Source organism: Onthophagus taurus, chromosome 6 (assembly GCF_036711975.1).
Source record: "Onthophagus taurus isolate NC chromosome 6, IU_Otau_3.0, whole genome shotgun sequence".
NCBI lineage: Eukaryota > Metazoa > Arthropoda > Insecta > Coleoptera > Scarabaeidae > Onthophagus > Onthophagus taurus.
The window spans coordinates 12,156,560-12,167,257 of record NC_091971.1 but is presented as its reverse complement, the minus strand read 5'-3'; the positions used below and the strand labels follow the sequence as shown (position 1 = coordinate 12,167,257).

The following is a 10,698-nucleotide window of genomic DNA, read 5'->3' as shown; positions in this document are numbered from 1 at the left end:
TTTGCCAGATAGAGACAAATACATGAAAGCCGTTCGTATTTCTAGGAAAAAGTATTTCCTTTGAAGAAACACTTAATAAAGCCTTGCATAAATCAAGGATTTATCCATGATGACAAAAATGCCAATTATTGGGGATGTCAAGCACTGGGTTTTATCGGCTGTCTTAATCAAGTAATCTAGAACCCAAAGTCAGATATGAATTTAGGCATATCTTCCCTAACTACGTAAGTTATTTTGTGTTAACAATCTTGGTTTATGTCTACTTTGCATTGCTAAAAATAAATCTGACAAAATTCTCTAGCCTCTTTTCTAGCTCTCTAGCCACCATGTGATGAATATAGTACAGTTTGGAAGTATTTTGTTCGTGGAGATGTTACACTTTAAGTTTAAAAAACAAAATTAACATCTTATAGTCACTCTAAACACTGGAAATTAATTAATTTGATACCGCCATTGTGATGACGTCACATCATACCGGGAAAACGAGCATGTTTAAACGTTAAATCGGTCAACTTTCTTCAATTCTTTCGGAGTAATAAAAATGTTCTATGAAATACATTCAAAAATATAAAAATGATTCTTGCAAATTTAAATTTAAAATTTTTATCATTGTTTACAACCTCTATTATTTAAACTTCATCTTAAACATTATAATCTTAAGACACACATTCTCTTATCTTAGTACAAACAAAAATTCGACCATAAAAAAAAACAAAACATTTTAATACAATACGTCTTTAAAACCATTTCTTAATTAATTCATCAAAATGGTTTTGAAAAAGACCACTTTAACAAAAAATATTTTGCAGTTTCTTTAAGGAAATTTTATAAATTGAATTTTCCCGCTTTTAAATCCGAACAATAACGTTACCGAAACAGGTGGGGTTCGGTTACCTGTTCGGTAACATTCTTGCCGTTTTTCACACAGACTGCACACAGTGAAGCAGTACTACCTCGAAAGCGTCACTCTAACAGTGACTCACCTTAGACGTACCACACCACCTGTTGCTTACCGTTTCTATTGAGAACAAATGCACCAAAAAGAACCCACCATTGAGGTAGTTTCAAAAAAGATGTAGTCGATTTTGAAAAATGGCAAAAAGTGCAGCGATTTTGGTGGTTTGCTTATTCTTCATCGGTGGAAGTTTCAGTGAGGAACGCCTTTTGGGGCCAACTTGTGGACAACATCGATGCGAGATTTATAATTATTGTGATCGACAAACTGATCATTGCGAACATTGCAGAAAAGTTTGTTCACCTGATCACAATTTTGATCAAAGTAAATGTTTATCGGAATGCCAAGGTAAGAAAATAAAAATGGAGGAGATTTTTTGAAATAAAATTTCTGTAATAAATTTCGTCTGATTTAATTCTTTTTGCGCACTTTTTTTTCTGTTTTGATGATGTATCGTGGCTAAAAATATATTGATTGTGTAAGATTAATTTGTTATTTTCTTAGAAATTTTTCGGTGGGTATTTAAAATAGAATTAGTGGTCAAATTAAATACCAGTTAATAATTTCAAGTTATCTACGACACATTTGAAAGTTTAATTATTTACCTCTAAAAATGAAGATAACATTTTTTATGTAACATTTAAAGCGATAATATTTGATGATTCAGCAACGTGAAATACAAACCAAAAGAAAATATGTAATCAGCCGATTAAACAACTAAATTAACAATAGCTCAAATTACTCAACACAAATAAATCACCTCATTCAAACGTGATTTCAATGTCGTATTACGACCTAAAATTAAGCTATCTTTTTAAAGGAATGCAAATGATTCAAATTTAAATTCTTATGTGGTTAAAATAGTTTAATTCTTATCTTTTGGTTGAATTTTTTCCATAGTTCTGAATGGATGAATAATACAAAAGCGGCCGATTGATTATAAATGAATTTAGAATTAGTAACGAAAAAGTTTTATCATTTTTTCTATAAAAATGATTATTAATGATTTATCATTAAAAATTATGAATAAATTTTGCGGTGATTGAATGTTTTTAAATGTATGGACGCTCCAATAACAGTTAGTTTATTCTAAACAATTTCAAAGTGAAAACGTTGAGAGTTTTAGAAAATTAAGAACGTGGTCTAGATTTCTTAAATAAGTAATAATAATAAGGTTTTTCGTTGCAGTGTATTTTTTCGATCAACGGTATTATGAGAAAGAAAACGAATCCCCAGATACAATTTGTAAGTAAATTTTGAAATTATTAGTTTTAAGTTTAAAATTTATTGTTTTTTAGCTTTAATTAATGGTCTTAAAGTAAAATTTAACGTATCTATAGCACTCATAGTCATTTTGATACTAGGTTTTATTGGATTGTTAATCATGATTTTGAATCAACAGAAAAAAATTAGTTTGAAAAACATACGAGCTGTTTTTAAGGTAACTCTTTTTAATTTTATTATTATAATTTTTTTTAACAGGGTGGTCGCCACTTTAATTTGCTTAATGCAGATTTATCGAGGATTTTTTATTATTAAAGAAATTATATTATAAAAGAAAATTAAATTAAAATTTTTATTAAAACTAACAATTTTTTTAAATTCTAAACTAAGAAGTAAGAATTATATTTATCGTAAATTAAATAATAAACTTTATAAAGAACATTTAACTACAAAATTAGATTTTTATGCAAGTTTAGGATGATGTTAAAAGTGACTGTTTAAAAAAATGATGTTTCAGGTTATGTATCTAAGATCTAAATAATTCAACAAAGTAATAAATTGTTTACTAACAGATATATATCAGGTTAGGTTATCATCTGAATTGCTACATGTTGTTCTAAAATCATTTCTGAAGAAATAAAGAAACTCGTCAATCGCTTTATGCGAGTCAGAGTTTCCCTAACAAAGCTTACACTTATAGATAGCAATTTAATGGCTAATTTTCTTTGCCTTTATTGTCCATACCAACAACTATTTCTCTCACAAGATTAGCGTTATATTCTTTTGGAAAGATTATAAACGGTTGAAACCGAAAATGCCAACACATTTAATGTTTATTCCAACCATTTTGATATTTTTATGTAAATCTCCACAACCATCAGCTGCTAAATGTTCACTTCCTGCTAGAACTATTCCATTCCGACTATTTTGTTGTATTTTGTTGTTATTTTGTTGAAAATTTTGTTTGCTTATTTTTCTCAGTTTTAGGGAAATAAAACATCTATCTTGAGTCATAATTTGATATTTTAATAGCCCGGAAATTATTTTTATAACATTCATTAATTTTGATACTGCACTGATTGTTTTATAAACTAATTATTTTTCGCGAGGTGTCTAAAACTGTACTAATCATGCAAAAGTTTGACCTCAACATTTTTATGAGTCTATACGTTTTGACTAAAAATGTTTATAGTGTTCTGCCAGCAGTTTTGAGTCTTTCGATTACCTAGTATTCCATTAGCAGTATCTAGTCCTCTGCCAGCAGCACCTAATCTTTTGCTAGCAATATGTAGCTGTCTACAATCAATATTTAGTCTTTTGTCAGCACTGTCTAGTCTTTTGACAGCAATATATAGTTTTCTGCAAGTAGTATTTAGTGTTTTATTACCAGTATCTAGTCTTCCATTAGGAATATATAGCCATCTATTAACAGTACCTGGTATTCCATTAACAGTATCTATTATCGGTGCCAAAAGTCAAGGAACCTCACTTTAAAGACAGATATCTTCGCAACCGCTCAATAAAGAAAATTGCGACAAAGTTTGTTGTAATCACTGAACATTTCTACATAACATATGTTAATTTCAAAATTTTCAAATACGCGGTTTTCTTTTTATCGCGAGTTAAATGAAAAAAGTACCCGATTTTTTACGGTGCCGGCAACTTAGTCCATTTTGCGAATTTTTTTCTTAAAAACTATCTGACGAAAAAATTTCAATTTTGTACAGATGGTAGCTTGATGTTTTCTTCATAAAATAGCATTTTAGCGATTCTTAATCTTTTACTAGCAGTATCTAGTCTTCTGCCAGCAGTATCTTTTATTAGCAGTGTCCAATATTCTACTAGCACTATCTAGCCTTCTGCCATCAATATCTAGTCTTCTATCCGCAGTATTTAATCTTCAGCAAGTAGAATCCACCTTGTGAAAGTAGTATCGTTTATTAGCAGTGTACGATCCTCAATCAGCAGGAGCTAGCCTTCTGTCAGTAACATTTAGTCTTCCGATAACAGTATACAATCTTCTGCAAGTTGTTTATTATTAATTATTTTATAAACTGACAACTTTTCCGCGAGCTATCTAGAAAGTATTCTAATTAAACAAAAATTCGACCTCAACATTTTGATTTATCGATAAGCTTTAAATGTACTGTAATGAAAATTTTCTATTTTGCTACCAGCAGTGTGTAGTCTTTTATCTGCAGTTTTGAGTCTTTCGATAGAAATATCTAGTGTTATACAAGTAGTATTTAGTCCTTTATTAGCAGTATCTACTATTCCATTAACACTATCTAGTCTACTGCCAGCGACACCTAATATTGTGATTCTAGCCTATACTAAAATCTTTGTTAAAAAAATGAAAGAAACCAAACTTTTTAGAAGAGAAAATGGTCATATTTTCGACATGTTTTAAAATATTCCAAAAACTAAAGCTTCTGCTGATCATCCATACATTATAGAATCAAAATAGTGAATAAAAAATCGATTTTTTTAAATTTCAAATATAAATAGTAATTAGGTGTTACTATTTTTTGCTAGCAGTATCTAGCCTTCTGCTATGAATAATAGTCTTCTGCAAGTAGTATCCACCTTGTGCCAGTAGTATCTTTTATTAGCAGTGTACGATCTTCAATCAGCAGGAGCTAGCGTTCTGTCAATATTATTTAGTCTTCTGACAGCAGAATGCAATCTTCTGCAAGTTGTATATTATTATTATTTTATAAATTGATAACTTTTCCGCGAGCTATCATTTTGATTGACCTCAACATTTTGATTTATCTATAAGCTTTGAATGTACTGTAATTAAAATGTTTCTATTTTGCTACTAGCAGTGTGTAGTCTTTTATCTCCAGTTTTGAATCTTTCGACAGAAATATCTAGTGTTATACAAGTAGTTTTTAGTCCTTCATTAGCAGTATCTAGTCTTCCATTAGCACTATATAGCCTTCTATTAGGAGTATCTAGTATTCCATTAACAGTATCTAGTCTTCTGCCAGCGACACCTAATCTTTTGCTAGCAGTATCTTTTATTAGCAGTGTGCAATCTCTTAATAGCAATATGTAGCATTCTACCATCAATATCTAGTTTTCTGCTAGCACTATCTAGTCTTTTGCCTGTAGTTTCGAGTCTTTTGACAGAAATATCTAGTATTCTGCATTTTAGTCTGCTATTTAGGTTTTTATTAGCTATATTTAGTTTTCCATTACGAGTATATAGCTTTATTTTAGCTATATGTTTCTGCATCGTTCACACAATAACTCCTCTTCTAACACTACGAAAGGAATAAAACCAAATTTATTTTAATCACTAATGTTGTGATACTAGCTTGTACTAAAATCTTTGTTAAAAAATGAAAGAAACAAAAATGGCGGCTTGTTAAAAATTAACATGTCTTTCATAATATGTGTTTCTTCAATTTAACAGACTAAAAAAAATGTAAATTTTAGCGGATTGAAATAATTATAGTTCCGGCTATAGAGAATGTATTTATGTGCAAAATACGACCGGATTAATAAATCGGTCGATTAGATTTTGTGTAATCTTATGAACTATTTCAATAAATACAAGTTTTCAGGAGAAGAGTTTAAGATAAACATTTTCAACCAGTATATGCACGGTAAAAACAGTCATATCTTTGTGAATTTTTAAAATATTCCAAAAACTAAAACTTGTGCTTATTTTTCATGCATTATCTAGTGTTGTGCCAGTAGTATCCTTTATTAGCACCATGTAGCCTTCTGCCATCAATACATAGTCGTCTACCAGCAGTAGTAGTATCTACTTTCTGCCAGTAATATCTTTTATTAGAAGCGTCCGATCTTCTATTAACAGTATCTACCCTTCTGCCATCAATATCTAGCCTTCTGACACCAGTATGTAATCTTCTGCAAATAGTATCTACTCTCTGCCAGTAGTATTTAGTCTTTCATCAACAGTACCTAGTCCTCTGGGAATAGTAAATACTTTTTATATAGAATCAATAATCCCAATGTAGCTACCATGAATTTAAAATTATGATTCAAATTTGTAATTAGACGGCTTAAATTGCGAAAACGATCATTGTTGACTAAAAAATGGTTACGATACAGATGGAACTTGTGCAGTATTTGGTCAAATCTAATTTGCTTCATATTGTTTTCAAGATCGTTTTGAATATTCACTTGTACTGGTCCCTTATAGTCTCTTATAACCCTATTAGAGACAACATTTCGTCTGTAATGAGTAATGACAGTCGGGTGTAGTGGCATAAATATTTGTGGTGTGTTACTATATCAGGAAGCATTTCATTACGAAAATATTGGTCCAACAGCATACAGGACATGTGCTGAAAATGAGGTTCAACCTATATCTTTTGCTTAATTCTGTGCATCTAATTAGGCAGCAATGTTTTATCAATCTTAAATTTCTTGATTTCGATATATCAGCTATTGTGGAGCTAAAACTGCATAAACGACGTTTATTTGATTTTCCAGGAAACACAAAAAACATTTATCACATCGTATTGAAATAGGCATTTGCGCAAATTTTAAACAAACATTGTAGCGATTGAAGTTTATTTGCGATCGTACCGCTTTAACTATTGGTTGCAAATTTAAACATCCTGTTCAACGATGCAGCTAAGTAAAAGATAACCATTTTGCCGTTGATGCCGTTATGGCTTGATATACATAAAGCAATAAATAACGATGATTACCAACTATAGAATACAGTTGAATTAACTCATTAAGGCCCACTTTTACCACCTCCTGATAAATTTATCCGATAGATAAATCCAGTTCTTAGCCAATGAGAGCGCTTAAAACCGTGGTAACCATGGCAACTATACTCTAGATAGTTTATCAGGAGGATGGTAAAAGTGGGCCTAAGCAAAGGAAGTTTTAATTCTATTGTTAAAAAAATGTTTAATGCCTGGATTTTTGTTTATACGCTTAAATTGTTTTTTTAGAAGCAAGATGGAAATAAATCAAACGGTGTTGGAAATAATGTTCAAGCTGAGCATAATGATAAAAAATTGGATTTAAAAATTGATATTCCCGATACAACCGTTAAATCTGATAGTCCATCCACGATGACAACGGGAATAAGTAGGATTCCTGCTGAGGATAGTATCGTTTACGCTTATGATAATCCGGCAATGTCTAATAGCCCAAAGAGTAAGACCAGAGATATATAAATAATCAAGATCATTAAAAAATCATCAAGATTCGTCACTCATCATTTTAAATATAAAATAAATCATTAATTTATCAAATTATTATCATTTTTAATATTATTTTTAATTCTAACATAACATAAAATTTATTCTAGCTGTAAGTACGGTGAGTCCATGAGATCAAGACTAATTTTTTACATCAAGATAACACCTACATCACCGAAAATGGAGATTTTTATATTTTCAAAAAGTAGTTATAAAATTATATAATTTTTTTATTATTGTCTTTATTCCTTATTTTTTCATGTACATATTATGAATGAAATAGCTTTAATTTTAGATTATAAGATAATTCCATACTGGAACATTCCAATTTGTTTATTGTTGGCCTACGAGCAGCTAAACATATATACATATTTACTTAATATTTAATATTATTTTGTGCAATGGTTATATTCAAAACTAATATACAATGAGTTTTAAAACAATAAAATTTTAAAACACTTTGTATATTACAATTTATGTGTGATATTCTATTGATTATAAAATATAACGACTTAATGTTATACAGGGTGATTCGCGAGGAAATATTATAAGGACATATCCAGTAAGTTCAAGTTCATTTGAAATTTGTTTCAGAGATATTTTGAACAATAATAAAGATAAAAGTCTTCTATTTTCTCCCGAATCACTCTGTATAGTACTTTAATTTGGGCTACTTTTATTATCTTCCTGTTAAACTAACCCATTAATTTGAGGTAAATTTAAAAGGAATTATTGTAAAAGTGGCCCTTATTTTTTATCTAATTTTTAGTATAAGTCTTTTTTGTTTGTTTTTGTTTTTATGTTTTATTTTGTTTTTATTTTTTTGATTATTTTCTTAGTCGAGAAGTTACTCCTCGACTAGAACGTCTAGATATCCGTCCCATACATAGTTTTTAAACGCCGAATTCCTTACAAGAATGAATTTATTTGAAAAAATAAATCTCATTAAGGATTCGGATAATTATGTTATAATTATTATTTAATACTTACTTTGGTAATTTTACTTAAGATTAAAAATTGTCGATTAAAACTGTGGCAATTGTACTTAAAATTGATCTAAGTTCAGTTTTTAGTTATAATCTTTTTTAGTTATGTTTTTCTTATGATTTTTTTGAGTTAATTTTTTACAAGAGATACTCAATCGTATCTCTTATCAATCCAACAAGCGGTCTATTAATAGTTTTTAAGAGTTACAGTTCGAAAAATTCTCAATTTCGAGATGAACTTGGCAACTTAATTTAAGTATTTCGAATTAGATTACTATTTTATACAAAACAAATTTTTATTGTTATTAAAAACTATATTATCTAATTTAAGCAATAATTTAAGATAATGCATTTTAGTTAAAAACGTACTTAATTGTTAAAATATAAGAGTCATATTGGTATTATTAAATAAAATGTTTATGAATAAATATTTTCTTTTTTTAATATTCAAATAATATAGTATTGATAACTCTAGCTCAATTCATTTGGGAATTCATTCCCCATTCATTAAATGATGAAATGTTCATACTCATATTCCAAGAACTGGATTTTATACGAATTTTTAAAACTTAATCGGCAAAAATTGTAAAATTCGAAAAAATTGTCGATCATTTCAAAAATTTATTTCTCAAAAACTAAAAGCGATTTTTCAAAGCGGCTTGTTGCATTAAAAAGAGGATACTTTAATTAATAATTGGTGATATTTCCACAAGGATCCTTCAAGAAATCAATTTTATAGCGAATTTTGAAAGTAATCGATGAAAATTGCAACATCAAAATTTTTATCAAAACTTCAAATATTATTTTCTCAAAAACTAAAAGTTATTTTTCAAAACGGGTTGATTCATTGGAAAGAGCACACTTTTATTAACATTTTTAGAAATTTTCATACTCATACTCCAAGAAATCGATTTTATACGAATTTTTTAAACTTAATCGGCGAAAATAGCAAAATTCTTAAAAATTGTGGATCATTTCAAAAATTTATTTCTCAAAAACTAAAAGCGATTTTTCAAAACGGCTTGTTGCATTCAAAAGAGGATACTTTAATTAATAATTGGTGATATTTCCACAAGGATCCTTCAAGAAATCAATTTTATAGCGAATTTTGAAAGTAATCGATGAAAATTGCGACATCGAAAATTTTATCAAAACTTTAAATATTGTTTTCTCAAAACCTAAAAGTTATTTTTCAAAACGTGTTGGTTCATTGGAAAGGGGACACTTTTATTAACATTTTGGGAAATTTTCATACTCATATTCCAAGAAATGAATTTTATACGAATTTTTAAAGCTTATTCTGCGAAAATTGCAAAATTCGAAAAAATTGTCGATCATTTCAAAAATTTATTTCTCAAAAATGAAAAGCGATTTTTCAAAGCGGCTTGTTGCATTAAAAAGAGGATACTTTAATTAATAATTGGTGATATTTCCACAAGGATCCTTCAAGAAATCAATTTTATAGCGAATTTTGAAAGTAATCGATGAAAATTGCAACATCGAAAATTTTATCAAAACTTCAAATATTGTTTTCTCAAAAACTAAAAGTTATTTTTCAAAACCGGTTGGTTCATTGGAAAGAGCACACTTTTATTAACATTTTGAGAAATTTTCATACTCATATTAAATGAAATCGATTTTATACGAATTTTTTAAACTTAATCGGCGAAAATTGCAAAATTCTTAAAAATTGTTGATCATTACAAAAATTTATTTCTCAAAAATAAAAAGCGATTTTTCAAAACGGCTTGTTACATTAAAAAAAGGATACTTTAATTAATAATTGGTGATATTTCCACAAGGATCCTTCAAGAAATCAATTTTATAGCGAATTTTGAAAGTAATCGATGAAAATTGCAACATCGAAAATTTTATCAAAACTTCAAATATTGTTTTTTCAAAAACTAAAAGTTATTTTCCAAAACGTATTGGTTCACTTGAAAGCGGACACTTTTATTAACATTTTGGGAAATTTTCAAATCGATTTTATACGAATTTTTAAAACTTAATTCAATGCTGTATGTCGACTTTTGTCCGCCACTGTAGTTACTAAAGAAAAATTTGTTTTCAAGTATAATTTAAAAAAAAGAATACATTACGTAAAATATTAAAAATTAGTTAAAAAAAGTTAGCCTTTAGAAGTTTCTAGATAAACGATAAGTTTAGATAGACTTTGAACTTTCTTAAGCTATCTCACTTTTCGAGAAACTTCCACGAATACTTACGATATGTGTTAAGAGATGGCACTAAAATTTTGGGACATCAAATTTAAGAATTAAAACATTTTTAATTAATTAAGCCAGATTAAATTGATTAAATAAGTAATTTTACGCTCTTA

At 28.6% G+C, this 10,698-nt stretch overlaps 1 protein-coding gene across 1 annotated transcript; it reads left to right on the top strand.

Annotated features, from left to right (window-relative positions):
• Positions 1-923: 923 nt before the first annotated feature.
• LOC111424302 (uncharacterized) lies at positions 924-8,788 on the top strand. Its single transcript, XM_023057803.2, has 5 exons — positions 924-1,303; positions 2,144-2,200; positions 2,254-2,396; positions 7,123-7,330; positions 7,485-8,788. Exons 1-5 carry the CDS (start codon positions 1,093-1,095, stop codon positions 7,505-7,507), a joined length of 642 nt encoding a protein of 213 aa, XP_022913571.2. The 5' UTR covers positions 924-1,092; the 3' UTR covers positions 7,508-8,788.
• Positions 8,789-10,698: the final 1,910 nt, after the last annotated feature.